This window comes from Andrographis paniculata, unplaced genomic scaffold, assembly GCF_009805555.1.
Source record: "Andrographis paniculata isolate CXL003 unplaced genomic scaffold, ASM980555v1 Contig78END, whole genome shotgun sequence".
Taxonomy (NCBI): Eukaryota; Viridiplantae; Streptophyta; class Magnoliopsida; order Lamiales; family Acanthaceae; genus Andrographis; species Andrographis paniculata.
In genome coordinates this window covers 3,858,640-3,879,279 of record NW_026137615.1, presented here as the reverse complement: position 1 = coordinate 3,879,279, position 20,640 = coordinate 3,858,640, and the positions used below count along the sequence as shown (strand labels likewise).

The 20,640-nt window shown below is 30.8% G+C and overlaps 2 protein-coding genes and 1 long non-coding RNA gene across 15 annotated transcripts in view; 1 reads left to right on the top strand and 2 right to left on the bottom strand.

Moving 5' to 3' along the window:
• The window catches only part of LOC127239599 (uncharacterized), a 36,296-nt gene extending 18,635 nt beyond the window's left edge, over positions 1–17,661 (top strand). For 2 of the 11 annotated variants that reach the window (XM_051257831.1, XM_051257824.1), the window contains exons 4-6: positions 4,138–4,235; positions 5,568–5,659; positions 16,916–17,661. In XM_051257831.1, the coding sequence (XP_051113788.1) occupies positions 4,138–4,235; positions 5,568–5,659; positions 16,916–17,349 (624 nt within the window). In that variant the 3' untranslated portion in view covers positions 17,350–17,661. Of the gene's footprint in view, positions 1–2,074; positions 2,380–2,442; positions 2,714–3,759; positions 4,007–4,137; positions 4,236–5,567; positions 5,660–16,915 lie in introns of those variants that run through there. The other 9 variants (XM_051257825.1, XM_051257828.1, XM_051257826.1 and 6 more) reach the window with 9 other exon arrangements.
• LOC127239602 (uncharacterized) lies at positions 8,530–13,525 on the bottom strand. 3 transcript variants are annotated; one of them, XR_007836160.1, is made up of 3 exons: positions 13,243–13,525; positions 10,738–10,800; positions 8,530–8,647 (listed from the first exon to the last, which is right to left on the bottom strand). It is a non-coding gene; the product is annotated as an uncharacterized LOC127239602 (long non-coding RNA). The 3 variants fall into 3 exon arrangements; XR_007836158.1 differs by lacking the exon at positions 8,530–8,647 and adding an exon at positions 9,209–9,344; XR_007836159.1 differs by lacking the exons at positions 8,530–8,647; positions 10,738–10,800 and adding exons at positions 9,209–9,344; positions 9,693–9,755.
• An 827-nt stretch (positions 17,662–18,488) lies between the features above and the next one.
• On the bottom strand, positions 18,489–19,669 carry LOC127239601 (ubiquitin-like). The gene is made up of 2 exons (XM_051257833.1): positions 19,618–19,669; positions 18,489–18,956 (listed from the first exon to the last, which is right to left on the bottom strand). The coding sequence occupies exon 2, from the start codon at positions 18,954–18,956 to the stop codon at positions 18,687–18,689; it is 270 nt and encodes an 89-aa protein (XP_051113790.1). The 5' UTR covers positions 19,618–19,669; the 3' UTR covers positions 18,489–18,686.
• Between the last annotated feature and the right edge of the window lie 971 nt (positions 19,670–20,640).

Here is a 20,640-nt window from a genome sequence, read left to right as displayed (position 1 = left end):
TAATAAAATATTTTTATTGGTTGTCAATAACATGAACATTAGAGGGGTGTATTCAATTAGAATTTTAATGGATTTGTTTGGATTTTGAAAAGTTCGTAAATTTGAGTGAATTTATAAGTTATATAGAATCTATGTAGAGCTTAATTGATTTTATCTATTGATTTATATGAATTTTGATAGATTTGATTGGATTATTTATTTATTTCTCTAGACTTGATTAGAGTTTATAAATTGTGGATTAAATATTTTTTTTTCGTGATTTATATAATTTCAAATATATACAGTACTTGTATGTATATAAAAAAATTCAAATATTTAACAAAAATATTAAAAGTACATTAGTTCTCAAAAAATATATTTATTATTATTCTCATTTTTATTTTAGTTTAATAATAATAATATTTTAGATTTATATTTTTTGTTATAGTATTATTTAATCGGATTTATTACATTATATATATTCAGCTCAATTAGTTTTTATTTTGTAACAATTTATTTAATTGTTATTATTATTATTATTTATTTGAATTTTTATACAAAAAATATAAATAAAATAACATTAAAATTAAAAATAAAATAATTAAAAATGAATAAACATAAACTAACATTGTCAAATATAATCGGTGGTTTTTGAACCGACATAACTGAAATCGAAATAAGAAAATATAAATTAAAATTATAGAAAATTTAATTTTGATTTGACATTTCCAAACATTAAAACTGATAATTTTAATCCAAACTATTTGAACAAGTTTATTTGTTATTTTTTTATATATATATATAATTTTTAATATTATTTCAAATATATAAAAATTTAAAATATTTGTAATTTTTATATTAGACATAATTTTTTTTTTTATCTTATTGATATTATTATAATAAAATAATAACTACATATAAAATAATAAATAGTTATTAATGCTATAAATAAGATAATATGTATATTGTTAGTAATTTTGAGAATCCATTGAAATCTCACCTTATAACAAGAGATTCTATAAAGTGTAATTTGTTAACAATTTTATTAAAGAATCCAACAAAATCCATGGATTTTTAAAGTTAATGGATTCTTGAATACATTAAAATTTTAAAAGACTTTTTAAAATCTGAATTGAATACATTCAAAATTTAAAAGTCTTTTTAAAATCCGAATTGAATACACCAAAATTTTAAAAGTACAGTAAAATCCAATAAAATCTCTATTGAATACACTCCATAAATGTGCAATTACGTTGTAATTTTATTATATATTAAAAAATATTTAAACAATTTCTTTTTTTAAAAAAATTGCACTAGGCACGGTTCGGCCAAAATCTTTTGAGCTTAAGTTTTAGATTCAAATTTTTATCTTTCGTTTTCTGATTTTTGAATAAAAAAATATCATAATGTTTATCTAACATTTTTTAATGGAATAAATTTTCATAAATATTATTAAATAAAAGTAACAATATTTTATTAGATATTTTATTGGGCTGGAGTTACTGGACTGACAAAGATAACGGGTGCGTTTGTTTGGAGGTTTGGATTTTGAGTTGAGATTTAAATACTAGAAATTTTAAATTTGAATAATTGTATGATGCGATATAAATAGGTGTTGATTTGATGTTTTGGATGTAAAATTAATTTTTAGTATAATATAAAAAATAAAAAATATGTATTTAATTTGATATTTTTGAAAAAATAAATAAATAGGATGAACAGTGAATTTAAAATCCATTACCCCAAACAAACACATAATTACTATGCCAGAACCCATTTTTAGTTTAGGCCCATACAATAAACAACTCATTTAAAGTCCTTATTATGGGTGTGTTTGTTTGGGAAATTGGATTTAACTATTCATCCAATTTTTTTTCCAAAAAACATCAAATCAAACATTTATTTTTTTATTTTTTATATTATACTAAAAATCAATTTTATATTTAAAACATTACATCAATATCTATTTATATCACATTATACAACTATTTAAATTCAAAATTTTAACTATTCAAATCCCAATTCAAAATTCAACCCCAAACAAACACACCCATAGTTACTCTGGCAGAACCACAAACAACACTACCAATCACTTTTCCACACTTCCGATTTGCGACTTTAACAGAAATGGCGACAAAATCGCTATTGTTCCAAACCACGATTTCAGATCTGAAGCATCTCCAATGGCGTAGCAATGCCAATGCGCTCTGCCGCCTGACATTCGCGCGACCTCCTCTTCTTCCTCATCATACTTCTCTTCTTCCTCGTTCTCCTCCTCCGCTGTACCGTCGTCTTCATCTTCCTCATTCTCCTCCTCCTCTGCTCCGACACCGTCTACGCACTCTATTCTCTACTATGTCCTCGATGAACTCGCCGCAGGAGGAGGCCTCTGTCAAAACAGTAAGCGATTTCTCAATTTCATTAATAGATTTCTGTTTCGTTCTAATTTGGTGTTTGAATCAGGTGAGAATGGTGATAAGGGGGAGAGTGCAAGGTGCGTCGGATCTATCGGAATTGGACGATTGATAATGCGAAGGAGTTAGGGTTGAAAGGTTGGGTTCGGAACCGCCGGGATGGATCTGTGGAGGCGTTGTTTTCGGGAGATGGAGCAGCGGTGTAGGAGAGGTCTTCCTGATGCTATGGTGACTGGAATTCAGGCATTTCATTTCCGAGCACGGATGATCCTGGGAATGAATTCGACTGTGTGAATGAATGAATCAGCGATTCTGATCAGGTATGAATTCGAAGCTCTCCTTGTTCCAGTTAATAATACAACTTTATGCTGATCATCTTGTGAGTATGGTAGCATTTTGGGCGTGGGCGTAGATGCTTTGATTATCTTCCTCCATGATTCAGTCGGTTGATTTTGGTTTATTTGCCTGGTTGAAATTTGACTGGCTTAATTTTTGTTTTGCTCTGCTCCTTAACTCTGTCCAAATTAGGTTTTAGCTCCGAATATTCACTTTATCTATAAATTTGGGTAACACGATTTGAAGTTGGTAGATTAATTCTTTCTTATTGATTAAATTGCATCCATTGAATGAATTCTGCTAAGTTGTTGTTCTTAGCTCTAACCATAGTTGGTTGCAGAGCCTGTAGGTTATCTAAATGAATCATAATATTGCCTTAGAAGGTGCAAATTCTTACAGCGGTTGTTTATTTAGTGTTAGCATTTAGCACAGTCAGATTTTGGATATGTTTAAGAAATTGTTAGTGTTCTTATCTTTTCGAATGGTTTAAGCTTCCAAACTAGGTTTGGGATGAGATATGCAGTACATTTGAAAGTATCTGAAGTTTTCATTTGATTCGATTCTTGTAAATTTGGTTTTAAGTTTTCACTTCAATGGGGTTATTGCAGGTGGTATGGGTGGACACACAAGTAGATTTTAAGGTTTACATGATTTTTTTTTTCTATTTTCGTAATGCATATGAAGATTTGCCTCTGTTTTTCATGCAATGATTTGGATATTATTTTGTATTTAGAGTACTTCAGTAGCTGTGAAGTTTAAGAACAAAATTTGGTTGGAGCTTAATTATTGGCTTGAGGTTGAGGACAGTAGGAAAATTTTGATTTAGCTTGTCAAAATAGTTGTTGAGATCTAAGCTTTCGACTCCCACTAGTATGTTTTCTTTCCGGCTTTACTTGTTTCTTTGATCAAATAAGATTTCTCAATTACTACATATTTTTCTAGTTGGTGTTTGTGTGTGTTTAACAATGAATTCAGAAATCATTGCCAAGGAACTCATCATGTGTGTGTTTGTGTGTTTAAATGAAATCAGAAATCATCTTGTGCCTAGTGTTAGTATTATTTATTGACACTAACTACTACAAGTAAAGGAACCCAACTCCCAAAAGTAGCTGTCGGCGCAGGAAGGATGCTGCCAAGGCCTGCAGTGCCAGCCATCGAAGACTTCTCTAACGAATTCTTCTACTTCAGGTAGAGGGCAATCCAGTAGTGTTGTTCAGGGTTTAGGGAAACCAACAGGATTACGAATGCCTTCTCCCAAAATCGGGTTCTTTGATGGGGTTAGTAATGCATATAAAACTCCCATTGCAAGTGATCTTAATTACATTTACTGAATTTCGGATATCATACTCCCTCTGAGCTGTATTACTGAAGTATTCTCTCCTTTTTTTTTTTTTTTTTTTTTTGTCAGGTGAAATCATCCCCTCGCACTCCCAATGGCCACAAGCTTACTCAACCTGGTTTGCGCACTGTCACCCAAAAATGGAGCTGCTGCCAGCAGCAGTTCAGGTCGAATCTCTAACAATCCAAGTCTACCTTTCCTTCGTTCTTTTTTCTTCTTGCCCAATCCAAATCTGTTGGTGATTAGCAATTAAGGAAACCATTAGTCATAAGATCTTTTAAAATCTTATTATTATGACCGTTATGGTCTCTATTTATTTTTACAAGTAATATTTTTTTTTAAAAAAAATCTTTATAATTAAAAAATATTCATATTATATATATATTACTATAATACCAATGAAATCATTACGATAAAAAAAACTTTTAAAATATGACCGTTTTGTTTCTATTTATTTTTAGAAATGATTTTTTAAAATTTAAAAATATTAATATTTTTATATTTATAATACTAATGAAATCACTAGTGATCGGACTTACCTCTCGAGCATGTAAAATCCTGCAAAATTTAATATTATTTTTTTATTATTGTTACACAAATGCTATTACTTTTTATACTTATATTTTTTACCAACTATTAATATAATATCAATATTCTTTAAATTTTGTGCGCAACCCAAATATGACCATAGTTTTTTAGCAGAGGAGATTAGTATTTATTATATATTGTTTTTAATATGAAATATTCTGATCTTTTTATTTTATTTTATTTTATTTTTTATAGCTTCATTTTTTTTTCTTTTTTATAATTAAAAAACAATTATAAAACTATTGCAAATAAAAAGTAAAGAGAGGAGGACTATAAATTTTTTTTTATCTAAATTATATTATTTGAATGCAATATTTATCTTCTCAATTAATAAATTTTAGTTCCTCTTACAAATATAACTATTGCAAATAAACCCAGGGGTATTGCAGGTATGCGTAGTCGAATGTGTGTTTGAAGTATTGCAACGTGTTATTTAAATGGTTGTGTACTTTTTGTTACCTTCTGAGTTTTATAATAAAAAATGTACAAAAAGAGTAATATGGTTTCTAGTATTCGTGTCTATGTATGAACATTAATTTTTTGTCCACTAATTGCTGAACATATTTCCATAAGGCAAATAGGTCAAATTTTATTAAAATGTTTAAAATAGTTGTCATGTTGTGCTTAATAATTTTCTCACGGGCATTTTTTTTCTTCCCCTGAGTTATGTTGGCACATTAAAGATGGTATGGACAAATTGTTTGCGAGCTGATACTAAGTAGTCTTAGTTTAGAGAATTGGTAAACTGTATTTCGTAATAATAATGCTTTGGACAATTTCATAATAATAGATATTTGAAAAACCAGTGTAGGCATGATTTGTGTTTTTTTTTTTTTTTTTTACTTATTTCTTACTTTGAAGAGGTATATGTAAAAGCATTGGGAAATGACTTCTCTGGTGCACCATTGCAGTTCGATACAAAGGTATTGCTGGAATAAGCTTCAGCATATCAGCGGATTTAAAGAAAAAACCTTTCAGCATATCGGTGGATTCATATTTCAAGGTATCTTGCTTTTATTATTTGAGAAAGTTGATATCATATTTGAAAAAAAAATGTGGCAATTTAAAGCTGGTATTACTCCCCCCACCACGCAAAAAATTAGTGCATTTTTTGCGAGGGAGGGAGTAATATTTTTTGGGTTGGCTCGGGCTGTTTTAAAATTCAAGCCCGATAGGTTCGGCCTGATTTTGCATTGGGCTTGAAAACCCAAACCAAGGCATGGCCCGGTTTCAAATTATACCGGGCCAGGCCAGCCCAACGCAGATTTTTAATATTAGATTTTAAAAATAATATATCATTTTTTATTAGATAATAAATTATATTAATCTAAATTGATATAATTAGGACAAAGTATTTTATTGATAATTAAGAATTTAAACATTAATTAATTATTAATTTTATTATATAGTTAATATTATATTAAAAAATATTTTTTCTTAGAATATTTTAATCAACTAGACCCTGCTAGGCACGTCATAATTTGCATAGGCCTCAAACCAGTTTGGTTATTCAACCATACCGGGTTGGCCTGACCTAAAAATAGCTTGGAACTATTTTTTAGACCCAAATCTTTATTTGTTCGTGCCGAATATGGATTTGATAGTAGTAGACTCCACATAAACTTTACCTACAAACTAAATACACATTAAAACAAATAAAGACAAAATTTAGAAACAAAATTAATACATCCAAGTCCGGGGACCTAAACATAATTCTATTATTATATGTAAGATGCTAATATAAATGCAATGCGAAAATATAAAAGAAAAACGACTAACTACTCTATATTTTCGGTCATCCGATCATCTGCCCGCTCCCTCTCTTATGCATCTAAAAAGATTTAAAATAGATATTAGTATATATATATATAAGAAACAACAAAATAATAATAAAACCACTTACATTGGGTTTGAAATCGAGATCGAAGGATCTTTGCGGATCCCCTCGTCTCCACATAAGCTTTACCTACAAATTAAAAACACTTGAAAACAAGTTAGTATAAAATATAGAAACAAAAAAATTAATGCATGCATGTCCCGGGACCGACGTAAAAATAAATCTATTTCTATATGCATAATGCTAAATTAAATTAAATGCATAAATGTAAAAGGAAAGGGACGGATTACTCCCTATGATGTATTCGGTCGTCCGATCATCCGGCCACTCCCTTTTGTATGCATCTAAAAAGATTTAAAATAGGTATTAGTATATATGTATAGGAAACAAAAAAATAATATTAAAATCACTTACCTTGGATTTGAAATCGAGATCGAAGGATCTTTGCGGATCCCCTCGTCTCCACATAAGCTTTACCTACAAATTAAAAACACTTGAAAACAAGTTAGTATAAAATATAGAAACAAAAAATTAATGCATGCATGTCCCGGGACCGACGTAAAAATAAATCTATTTCTATATGCATAATGCCAAATTAAATTAAATGCATAAATGTAAAAGGAAAGGGACGGATTACTCCCTATGGTGTATTCGGTCGTCCGATCATCCGGCCACTCCCTCTCGTATGCATCTAAAAAGGATTTAAAATAGATATTAGTATATATGTATAGGAAACAAAAAAATAATATTAAAATCACTTACCATAGATTTGAAATCGAGATCGAAGGATCTTTGCGGATCCCCTCGTCTCCACATAAGCTTTACCTACAAATTAAAAACACTTGAAAACAAGTTAGTATAAAATATAGAAACAAAAAAATTAATGAATGCATGTCCCGGGACCGACGTAAAAATAAATCTATTTCTATATGCATAATGTTAAATTAAATTAAATGCATAAATGTAAAAAGAAAGGGACGGATTACTCCCTATGGTGTATTCGGTCGTCCGATCATCCGGCCACTCCCTCTCGTATGCATCTAAAAAGGATTTAAAATAGATATTAGTATATATGTATAGGAAACAAAAAAATAATATTAAAATCACTTACCTTGGATTTGAAATCGAGATCGAAGGATCTTTGCGGATCCCCTCGTCTCCACATAAGCTTTACCTACAAATTAAAAACACTTGAAAACAAGTTAGTATAAAATATAGAAACAAAAAATTAATGCATGCATGTCCCGGGACCGACGTAAAAATAAATCTATTTCTATATGCATAATGCCAAATTAAATTAAATGCATAAATGTAAAAGGAAAGGGACGGATTACTCCCTATGGTGTATTCGGTCGTCCGATCATCCGGCCACTCCGTCTCGTATGCATCTAAAAAGATTTATAATAGATATTAGTATATATGTATAGGAAACAAAAAAATAATATTAAATCACTTACCTTGGATTTGAAATCGAGATCGAAGGATCTTTGCGGATCCCCTGGTCTCCACATAAGCTTTACCTACAAATTAAAAACACTTGAAAACAAGTTAGTATAAAATATAGAAACAAAAAAAGTAATGCATGCATGTCCCGGGACCGACGTAAAAATAAATCTATTTCTATATGTATAATGCTAAATTAAATTAAATGCATAAATGTAAAACGAAAGGGACGGATTACTCCCTATGATGTATTCGGTCGTCCGATCATCCGGCCACTCCCTCTCGTATGCATCTAAAAAGATTTAAAATAGATATTAGTATATATGTATAGGAAACAAAAAAATAATATTAAAATCACTTACCATGGATTTGAAATCGAGATCGAAGGATCTTTGCGGATCCCCTCGTCTCCACATAAGCTTTACCTACAAATTAAAAACACTTGAAAACAAGTTAGTATAAAATATAGAAACAAAAAAATTAATGCATGCATGTCCCGGGACCGACGTAAAAATAAATCTATTTCTATATGCATAATGCTAAATTAAATTAAATGCATAAATGTAAAAGGAAAGGGACGGATTACTCCCTATGGTGTATTCGGTCGTCCGATCATCCGGCCACTCCCTCTCGTATGCATCTAAAAAGGATTTAAAATAGATATTAGTATATATGTATAGGAAACAAAAAAATAATATTAAAATCACTTACCTTGGATTTGAAATCGAGATCGAAGGATCTTTGCGGATCCCCTCGTCTCCACATAAGCTTTACCTACAAATTAAAAACACTTGAAAACAAGTTAGTATAAAATATAGAAACAAAAAAATTAATGCATGCATGTCCCGGGACCGACGTAAAAATAAATCTATTTCTATATGCATAATGCCAAATTAAATTAAATGCATAAATGTAAAAGGAAAGAGACGGATTACTCCCTATGATGTATTTGGTCGTCCGATCATCCGGCCACTCCCTCTCGTATGCATCTAAAAAGATTTAAAATAGATATTAGTATATATGTATAGGAAACAAAAAAATAATATTAAAATCACTTACCATGGATTTGAAATCGAGGTCGAAGGATCTTTGCGGATCCCCTCGTCTCCACATAAGCTTTACCTACAAATTAAAAACACTTGAAAACAAGTTAGTATAAAATATAGAAACAAAAAAATTAATGCATGCATGTCCCGGGACCGACGTAAAAATAAATCTATTTCTATATGCATAATGCTAAATTAAATTAAATGCATAAATGTAAAAGGAAAGGGACGGATTACTCCCTATGGTGTATTCGGTCGTCCGATCATCCGGCCACTCCCTCTCGTATGCATCTAAAAAGGATTTAAAATAGATATTAGTATATATGTATAGGAAACAAAAAAATAATATTAAAATCACTTACCTTGGATTTGAAATCGAGATCGAAGGATCTTTGCGGATCTCCTCGTCTCCACATAAGCTTTACCTACAAATTAAAAACACTTGAAAACAAGTTAGTATAAAATATAGAAACAAAAAAATTAATGAATGCATGTCCCGGGACCGACGTAAAAATAAATCTATTTCTATATGCATAATGCCAAATTAAATTAAATGCATAAATGTAAAAGGAAAGAGACGGATTACTCCCTATGATGTATTTGGTCGTCCGATCATCCGGCCACTCCCTCTCGTATGCATCTAAAAAGATTTAAAATAGATATTAGTATATATGTATAGGAAACAAAAAAATAATATTAAAATCACTTACCATGGATTTGAAATCGAGGTCGAAGGATCTTTGCGGATCCCCTCGTCTCCACATAAGCTTTACCTACAAATTAAAAACACTTGAAAACAAGTTAGTATAAAATATAGAAACAAAAAAATTAATGCATGCTTGTCCCGGGACCGACGTAAAAATAAATCTATTTCTATATGCATAATGCTAAATTAAATTAAATACATAAATGTAAAAGGAAAGGGACGGATTACTCCCTATGGTGTATTCAGTCGTCCGATCATCCGACCACTCCCTCTCCTATGCATCTAAAAAGGATTTAAAATAGATATTAGTATATATGTATAGGAAACAAAAAAATAATATTAAAATTACTTACCTTGAATTTGAAATCGAGATCGAAGGATCTTTGCGGATCCCCTCGTCTCCACATAAGCTTTACCTACAAATTAAAAACACTTGAAAACAAGTTAGTATAATATATAGAAACAAAAAAATTAATGCATGCATGTCCCGGGACCGACGTAAAAATAAATCTATTTCTATATGCATAATGGTAAATTAAATTAAATGCATAAATGTAAAAGGAAAGGGACGGATTACTCCCTATGGTGTATTCGGTCGTCCGATCATCCGGCCACTCCCTCTCGTATGCATCTAAAAAGATTTAAAATAGATATTAGTATATATGTATAGGAAACAAAAAAATAATATTAAAATCACTTACCTTGGATTTGAAATCGAGACCGAAGGATCTTTGCGGATCCCCTCGTCTCCACATAAGCTTTACCTACAAATTAAAAACACTTGAAAACAAGTTAGTATAAAATATAAAAACAAAAAAATTAATGCATGCATGTCCCGGGACCGACGTAAAAATAAATCTATTTCGATATGCATAATGCCAAATTAAATTAAATGCATAAATGTAAAAGGAAAGAGACGGATTACTCCCTATGATGTATTTGGTCGTCCGATCATCCGGCCACTCTCTCTCGTATGCATCTAAAAAGATTTAAAATAGATATTAGTATATATGTATAGGAAACAAAAAAATAATATTAAAATCACTTACCATGGATTTGAAATCGAGGTCGAAGGATCTTTGCGGATCCCCTCGTCTCCACATAAGCTTTACCTACAAATTAAAAACACTTGAAAACAAGTTAGTATAAAATATAGAAACAAAAAAATTAATGCATGCTTGTCCCGGGACCGACGTAAAAATAAATCTATTTCTATATGCATAATGCTAAATTAAATTAAATGCATAAATATAAAAGGAAAGGGACGGATTACTCCCTATGGTGTATTCGGTCGTCCGATCATCCGGCCACTCCCTCTCGTATGCATCTAAAAAGGATTTAAAATAGATATTAGTATATATGTATAGGAAACAAAAAAATAATATTAAAATCACTTACCTTGAATTTGAAATCGAGATCGAAGGATCTTTGCGGATCCCCTCGTCTCCACATAAGCTTTACCTACAAATTAAAAACACTTGAAAACAAGTTAGTATAAAATATAGAAACAAAAAAATTAATGCATGCTTGTCCCGGGACCGACGTAAAAATAAATCTATTTCTATATGCATAATGCTAAATTAAATTAAATGCATAAATGTAAAAGGAAAGGGACGGATTACTCCCTATGGTGTATTCGGTCGTCCGATCATCCGGCCACTCCCTCTCGTATGCATCTAAAAAGGATTTAAAATAGATATTAGTATATATGTATAGGAAACAAAAAAATAATATTAAAATCACTTACCTTGAATTTGAAATCGAGATCGAAGGATCTTTGTGGATCCCCTCGTCTCCACATAAGCTTTACCTACAAATTAAAAACACTTGAAAACAAGTTAGTATAAAATATAGAAACAAAAAAATTAATGCATGCATGTCCCGGGACCGACGTAAAAATAAATCTATTTCTATATGCATAATGCCAAATTAAATTAAATGCATAAATGTAAAAGGAAAGGGACGGATTACTCCCTATGGTGTATTCGGTCGTCCGATCATCCGGCCACTCCCTCTCGTATGCATCTAAAAAGGATTTAAAATAGATATTAGTATATATGTATAGAAAACAAAAAAATAATATTAAAATCACTTACCTTGAATTTGAAATCGAGATCGAAGGATCTTTGCGGATCCCCTCGTCTCCACATAAGCTTTACCTACAAATTAAAAACACTTGAAAACAAGTTAGTATAAAATATAGAAACAAAAAAATTAATGCATGCATGTCCCGGGACCGACGTAAAAATAAATCTATTTCTATATGCATAATGCTAAATTAAATTAAATGCATAAATGTAAAAGGAAAGGGACGGATTACTCCCTATGGTGTATTCGGTCGTCCGATCATCCGGCCACTCCCTCTCGTATGCATCTAAAAAGGATTTAAAATAGATATTAGTATATATGTATAGGAAACAAAAAAATAATATTAAAATTACTTACCTTGGATTTGAAATCGAGATCGAAGGATCTTTGCGGATCCCCTCGTCTCCACATAAGCTTTACCTACAAATTAAAAACACTTGAAAACAAGTTAGTATAAAATATAGAAACAAAAAAATTAATGCATGCATGTCCCGGGACCGACGTAAAAATAAATCTATTTCTTTATGCATAATGCTAAATTAAATTAAATGCATAAATGTAAAAGGAAAGGGACGGATTACTCCCTATGGTGTATTCGGTCGTCCGATCATCCGGCCACTCCCTCTCGTATGCATCTAAAAAGGATTTAAAATAGATATTAGTATATATGTATAGGAAACAAAAAAATAATATTAAAATCATCTACCTTGGATTTGAAATCGAGATCGAAGGATCTTTGCGGATCCCCTCGTCTCCACATAAGCTTTACCTACAAATTAAAAACACTTGAAAACAAGTTAGTATAAAATATAGAAACAAAAAAATTAATGCATGCATGTCCCGGGACCGACGTAAAAATAAATCTATTTCGATATGCATAATGCTAAATTAAATTAAATGCATAAATGTAAAAGGAAAGAGACGGATTACTCCCTATGATGTATTCGGTCGTCCGATCATCCGGCCACTCCCTCTCGTATGCATCTAAAAAGATTTAAAATAGATATTAGTATATATGTATAGGAAACAAAAAAATAATATTAAAATCACTTACCTTGTATTTGAAATCGAGATCGAAGGATCTTTGCGGATCCCCTCGTCTCCACATAAGCTTTACCTACAAATTAAAAACACTTGAAAACAAGTTAGTATAAAATATAGAAACAAAAAAATTAATGCATGCATGTCCCGGGACCGACGTAAAAATAAATCTATTTCTTTATGCATAATGCTAAATTAAATTAAATGCATAAATGTAAAAGGAAAGGGACGGATTACTCCCTATGGTGTATTCGGTCGTCCGATCATCCGGCCACTCCCTCTCGTATGCATCTAAAAAGGATTTAAAATAGATATTAGTATATATGTATAGGAAACAAAAAAATAATATTAAAATCATCTACCTTGGATTTGAAATCGAGATCGAAAGATCTTTGCGGATCCCCTCGTCTCCACATAAGCGTTACCTACAAATTAAAAACACTTGAAAACAAGTTAGTATAAAATATAGAAACAAAAAAATTAATGCATGCATGTCCCGGGACCGACGTAAAAATAAATCTATTTCGATATGCATAATGCTAAATTAAATTAAATGCATAAATGTAAAAGGAAAGAGACGGATTACTCCCTATGATGTATTCGGTCGTCCGGTCATCCGGCCACTCCCTTTCGTATGCATCTAAAAAGATTTAAAATAGATATTAGTATATATGTATAGGAAACAAAAAAATAATATTAAAATCACTTACCTTGTATTTGAAATCGAGATCGAAGGATCTTTGCGGATCCCCTCGTCTCCACATAAGCTTTACCTACAAATTAAAAACACTTGAAAACAAGTTAGTATAAAATATAGAAACAAAAAAAGTAATGCATGCATGTCCCGGGACCGACGTAAAAATAAATCTATTTCTATATGCATAATGCTAAATTAAATTAAATGCATAAATGTAAAAGGAAAGGGACGGATTACTCCCTACGGTCGTCCGATCATCCGGCCACTCCCTTGTCTCCCCATAAGCTTTACCTACAAACTAAAAACACTTAAAAATAAGTTAGTATAAAATATAGAAACAAAATTAATGCATGCATGTCCCGGGACGGACGTAAAAATAAATCTATTTCTATATACAAAATGCTAAATTAAATTAAATGCATAAATGTAAAAGGAAAGGGACGAATTACTCCCTACGGTCGTCCGATCATCCGGCCACTCCCTCGTCTCCCCATAAGCTTTACCTACAAATTAAAAACATTTAAAAATAAGTTAGTGTAAAATATAGAAACAAAATTAATGCATGCATGTCCCGGGATGGACGTAAAAATAAATCTATTTCTATATGCAAAATGTTAAATTAAATTAAATGCATAAATGTAAAAGGAAAGGGACGAATTACTCCCTACGGTCGTCCGATCATCCGGCCACTCCCTCGTCTCCCCATAAGCTTTACCTACAAATTAAAAACACTTAAAAATAAGTTAGTATAAAATATAGAAACAAAATTAATGCATGCATGTCCCGGGACGGACGTAAAAATAAATCTATTTCTATATGCAAAATGCTAAATTAAATTAAATGCATAAATGTAAAAGGAAAGGGACGAATTACTCCCTACGGTCGTCCGATCATCCGGCCACTCCCTCCTCTCCCCATAAGCTTTACCTACAAATTAAAAACACTTAAAAATAAGTTAGTATAAAATATAGAAACAAAATTAATGCATGCATGTCCCGGGACGGACGTAAAAATAAATCTATTTCTATATGCAAAATGCTAAATTAAATTAAATGCATAAATGTAAAAGGAATGGGTCGAATTACTCCCTACGGTCGTCCGATCATCCGGCCACTCCCTCGTCTCCCCATAAGCTTTACCTACAAATTAAAAACACTTAAAAATAAGTTAGTATAAAATATAGAAACAAAATTAATGCATGCATGTCCCGGGACGGACGTAAAAATAAATCTATTTCTATATGCAAAATGCTAAATTAAATTAAATGCATAAATGTAAAAGGAAAGGGACGAATTACTCCCTACGGTCGTGCGATCATCCGGCCACTCCCTCGTCTCCCCGTAAGCTTTACCTACAAATTAAAAACACTTAAAAAATAAGTTAGTATAAAATATAGAAACAAAATTAATGCATGCATGTCCCGGGACGGACGTAAAAATAAATCTATTTCTATATGCAAAATGCTAAATTAAATTAAATGCATAAATGTAAAAGGAAAGGGACGAATTACTCCCTACGGTCGTCCGATTATCCGGCCACTCCCTCGTCTCCTACAAAATAAGCACACAACATCATCGATCAAGAATAACTAAGAAATCACATGCTTAAGTGAAGAGTCAAATCTAAAAGCATTCATTATTAGGTACATCGTAACCAAGAAAAGTTCCATGATTGGATTCTAAAATTTTTCAAGAAAAGTGTCAAAGTTCCAAGATTGGATTCTAAAATTTTCCAAGAAAAGTGCCAAAGTTCCAAGATTGGATTCTAAAATTTTCCAAGAAAAGTGCCAAAGTTCCAAGATTGGATTCTAAAATTTTCCAAGAAAAGTGCCAAAGTTCCAAGATTGGATTCTAAAATTTTCCAAGAAAAGTGCCATACTATAATTTCTTGAATGATTAACACAAGACAAAAAGAAACATATAGAAATAACCATGCCATCCCTTCTTGCCACTGATCCCTCCCCGGACAGCATAAGCCTCTTCGAAACCATTTTTCACCAAAATTACATTACCACTAGAGCAGTAAAAGTAAAGCTCAAAACTTACTTGTCGACAAGTTTCAGCTGGTTCTCCGAAATTCTCCAGAACCCTCTTCACAAAACCTTCGGAATTCCACCTGCCCCTGCCCTTGCTTTGCTGCTATTGCATCGATCGATCGATGGAGATCGAAGCACTGCACTTGACCTCTCCCTTAAATGGATCGCCCTCCTAAGCACTGCACTTGACCTCTTCCTTAAATGGATCGCCCTCCCTCATGTAAGCACACCTCTTCGTAATTCCTAATTTCCTCTCAGAACCCCCCGCCCCTGCCCCTGCCCCTGCCCCTGCTCGTACCCCCCACCCCCTTCATTTGCATTTGCATTGCTTATAATAATGTATACAATATCAATATCAAAATCAAGAGTATTTATAATATATGTTCTAACGGCTACTTTCCTAATATAAAACACTTACCATATATAATTTTATATTTTAATATTATGTTTATATTAAAATTAAAATCAAATTCAAATTCAAATTCAAAATCATTATATCTAACGGCTACTTTCCTAATATAAAAAGTTACCATATATAATTTCACATTTTAATATTATGTGTATATTAAAATTAAAATCAAATTCAAATTCAAAATCATTATACTTAACGGCTACTTACCTAATATAAAACACTTACCATATATAATTTCACATTTTAATATTATGTGTATATTAAAATTAAAATCAAATTCAAAATCAAAATTGTTATACTTAACGGCTACTTACCTAATATAAAACACTTACCATATATAATTTCACATTTTAATATTATGTGTATATTAAAATTAAAATCAAATTCAAAATCAAAATTATTATACTTAACGGCTACTTACTTAATTTAAAAACTTACCATATATAATACCCTCCTCCTATCTAATCTAATAAAAATTAAAATAATTTTTTTAATATTATATGTATATATATTTTTATATTTAAATTATATTTTATTGCTTCTATAAAAATATAATATTTTATTTGAATATACTGCTACAATTACATATATTTATTTATAATCATTAATTTTATTATATTACTAATGATATTTTAAATAGATTAATAATTTAAAATTTACTTTACTGGTATATTAATTTTGTATTTTTAGTTTAAAGTAGTGTAAAAAAAAATATTACCCAACTAATTTGTCAATTTTAGTTGGGACAAGAAGTTTTAGTTATGATGTAATTAGTAAGTAATTAAGAAATATATTAGTAAAATAATTATGGTATAATAAAAATAATTATAGATTAAAATAACTGAATAGTTAATTAAAATTTTTTTTTTTATAAATTATGAATTTTAAAATATGATTAAAGTGTATAATTATATTTCCAAAACAGAAAAGAGATAATTTATATGGGACGGACAGATATCAACCTGGGTCACCCCGCTGTCGCTCACCCCGTACATCGACGCGCCGTCGAGCTCGTTTTTCGCTCGAAACCATGTCCGAATAAACATCCTCGAGCTCGATCTCGTCCGTCGACGACAACGGGATCCTGCTCAGCTCCTTGTCGAACTTCTTGGCGATCTCCGTTTCGTGGATTCGGTACTTCGACGCCAACGTTCGTATGCATGACATCCGCACCTGGGTCGATATTGCCCGCTTCACTTCGGCGAAATTGTCGCAGTCGAAGAACCACCTCACCCACTGCCGCACGATCCCGACGAACCAGTCGACGATTTGATCGTCGTCGAGTAGGATTAGTATGTAGCACGTTCGCGCATAACCTTCCACGTTCGTTAATCCGTATCGGTGGAGACGCTTCGATATGTTGTTCACGGGCGCGAGAATTTCCGTGACGTAACCACGATCGGGGCTTTTGTCGGGTAGAAGAGCGAGCATCGATACAGTCTCCGACGCGACATACTCGTCGACCCGTTTTTCGAATTCACGATACGAATCGGTGAGCTCGTCGGGAAACGCCGGTTCGACGATTTTCTTCGCTAGAACGAATCAATTTTTTTTTTTTTTTATCAATATAAATTGTAAAATAATTTTATAATTATATTAAGAAAGTAACTATAATATTTATTTGGCTATCGCACATTAAATATTATATAAGTTTTATTGCTCTGTTTATGTAAATATATTTTAAAATTTTGATAGTATTGACCAAGTAATTTTGTTTATATAAAATATAGCATAAAACATAAATTAAATAATACATAGTGACTGACTAGTTATATCACTTTTTTACTTATTTTAAAAAGTAAAAGTGTTTACAAAATGATGCTTTTGTTAGCAGTTGGCGTTAGTTGCAAAGGAAACTAACCACTAATTCTTAAGTTAATGGGAGGGGACACGTGTCGAACGCCTACAAGTAGCTCTATGCTCCTCTCCTCTCCTTGGAGATTTACCAACAAAATTATCTTACGATTTGAAGATATTAAATTAAATATTTTTAATAATTTTTAAATTACATAGTCCATTTGAATTCGATACAATTTTTTTTTTTTTAAAAAAAAGTTACTTAATATATTTTATTGAAAAATTATAAAAAGAAAAAAATAATTAGAAATATTTTTGAAAATTTAATTGGTAATTAACCATGGTGAAAATATAATGTAATTAAGTTTAGCAAACAAGTGTTAAATTTTTTATTTTATCAAAATTAACTATAAACTAAAAAGAAAAAATGTCTTATTCAAATTTATTACTATTTAAATCTCATGTTTATCTTTTCTTTTCATACAAAGTATTAGTACCAATAAAAAAAATGCGAATGTGTGTTTGTTTATTATATTTGTGATATTTTGAATGTAAAATAAATTTTTAGTATAATATAAAAAATAAAAATAAGTATTTGATTTGATATTTTTGAAAACAAATTGTATAAATAGTGTAAAATTGTCAAAATCATTTAAACAAACACAAATATATATATATATATCACACTCACAATAAATAATGTCAAATGCAGAGTTAAAAATGTCATATAAATGAAAATATGAAAGCCACAGTCAACATTTTGTTCTCCTAAACCCAAAAAGGAAAAAAAATAAAAAAAATCATAGCAATTGCATGGCCATGCATTATTAAATCTAACTACTAGAAAACCATTGATCTAAACCTACATATATATATATATATATGCATGCATATGGCAATGTAATGCAATGCCTAAAAACAGAGGAAATCAATGGAACCTGGCGGTGGTGGTGGTGGTGGTGGTGGCGGCGCCGCCTCGTAGCCAGAGGACGAGGTGGAGGGTGGATTCCTTCTGGATATTATAATCGGAGAGCATCCAGTCGTCGTCGAGCTGCTTTGCGGCGAAAATCAACCTCTGTTGGTCCGGCGAGATGCCTTCCTTGTCCTGAATATTCGCCTTCACGTTCTCAATCGTGTCGGAGCTCTCGACTTCCAGCGTGATTGTCTTCCCCGTCACCGTTTTCACGAAGATCTGCATCTGAAATCCATGGAGTTGTAGAGAAGGTGTAAGCAATATGATTTAGAAGAATGTTTCTCAACATCTCCAAATTATTCACTGCTTTCAAATTTTTAATTCTAAACACGAAAAAAAACCTTCAAGATGGGGAAATTTAAAGAGGATTTGGAATTATTCAACAACATACTTCACATGAACATCTGAAAATAACTCAAAATTGAATTTAAACAAATTTAAGAGAGCAATGGCAAATCGCACAGAAGTTTAGTACGTAACAATTCGAATGGATTAACTTAACAGTTATTAGGTTAAGTAAACTTCATCATACATCAATCAAACAGATTGTAAAACCGCTTATAATCATTCAATCAGATGAATCCTTGACTGTCATCAAGGATAAACTTCCCCTTTCTAGGGCACGTAATTAACCTCATTCAACTAATTTTTCTTAAGAAAACTCTAATTAACACACATACGAACCAAGATCAGCGACGCAACCGCACCAAAAATCAAATTCCAACTAAATATCACATCGATACAAACTAAAATTCCTCCAAAACAAAAATAACATCACTCATCGCGTACATCACAAACAAAAAACCACATATATATCAAAATAAACATAACAGAAAACGCCATAATTAACATCGAATAGAATTCAAATAAGAGAAAGAAACCATACCTTTGAATCAAGTATCAGTTTGTAGCAGCAGAGAAAGAAGTAGAGAAAAATATTCGAGAACAGAATTGTTAGAAATTTTGGGGGAAAATAATGAAATTGATCAAAATAAGGAGCCTATATATAGGCAATACAAAACAGATTCGATGGACTCAAATCTAAGTAATCTAATCTATGAATAAGATCAAATCTAGATATAAATTTACTAAATCTAAAACTGAATATCTAAAATATCTCAACAAGAATTAAAGTACAGCGACAAAAGCAAAGAGCGAACCCTTTATATAATGGTTCGGAACGTATTTTCATTCCGATATATCAGCCGTTGATTTTGTAGATGTAATCCTAACCGTCCGTATATATTTTTCAAATTTTTTCTTTTTCTAAACTATATGTCGAATCTTTTAAATTTTTTTCTTTTTCTAAACTATATGTCAAAAGGAAATCCATAATTTATCTATTAGTAAAAGTTACCTAAATTTTTGTTTGTTTGGGAGTTTGGATTTGAATAGTAAAAATTTTGAATTTGAATAGTTGTATGATGTGATATAAATAGATATTAATGAGATATTTTGAATGTAAAATTGATTTTTAATATAATATAAAAAATTGAATAATAGGTGTTTGATTTGATATTTTTTGGAACAAACACATCCTAAAAGAATTTTAGAGTCCAATAATAAGAGATTCTGTTACCATTAATAATTTTATTTACTTTTAATTTTTAAAGTTTTGGCTCAGTTTTTTCTTCATAAAAATTTGAAAGTTTTCAAATTCTTAAAATTGTAGTAAAAAGTTAAGTTTATATATATATATACATTTTCTGAGAAAAATATATATTTTTAGGGTTTTTATAAAAAATAAAAAATAAAAAAATATTGTCGATAAATATAAATAGTGCATAAAATCAAAAGAAAAAAATATCTCTTATTATATATTTTTATTAATTAAAATATTAGTTGAATATATATTCAAAATATTATTTATTTTAACGAGCTTACACAATAGGGTTTGGCCCAAACTCAA

Bases quoted from the DNA above. Each gene is read 5' to 3' on its own strand.
- LOC127239601 (XM_051257833.1), bottom strand. From the start codon at position 18,956: ATGCAGATCTTCGTGAAAACGGTGACGGGGAAGACAATCACGCTGGAA.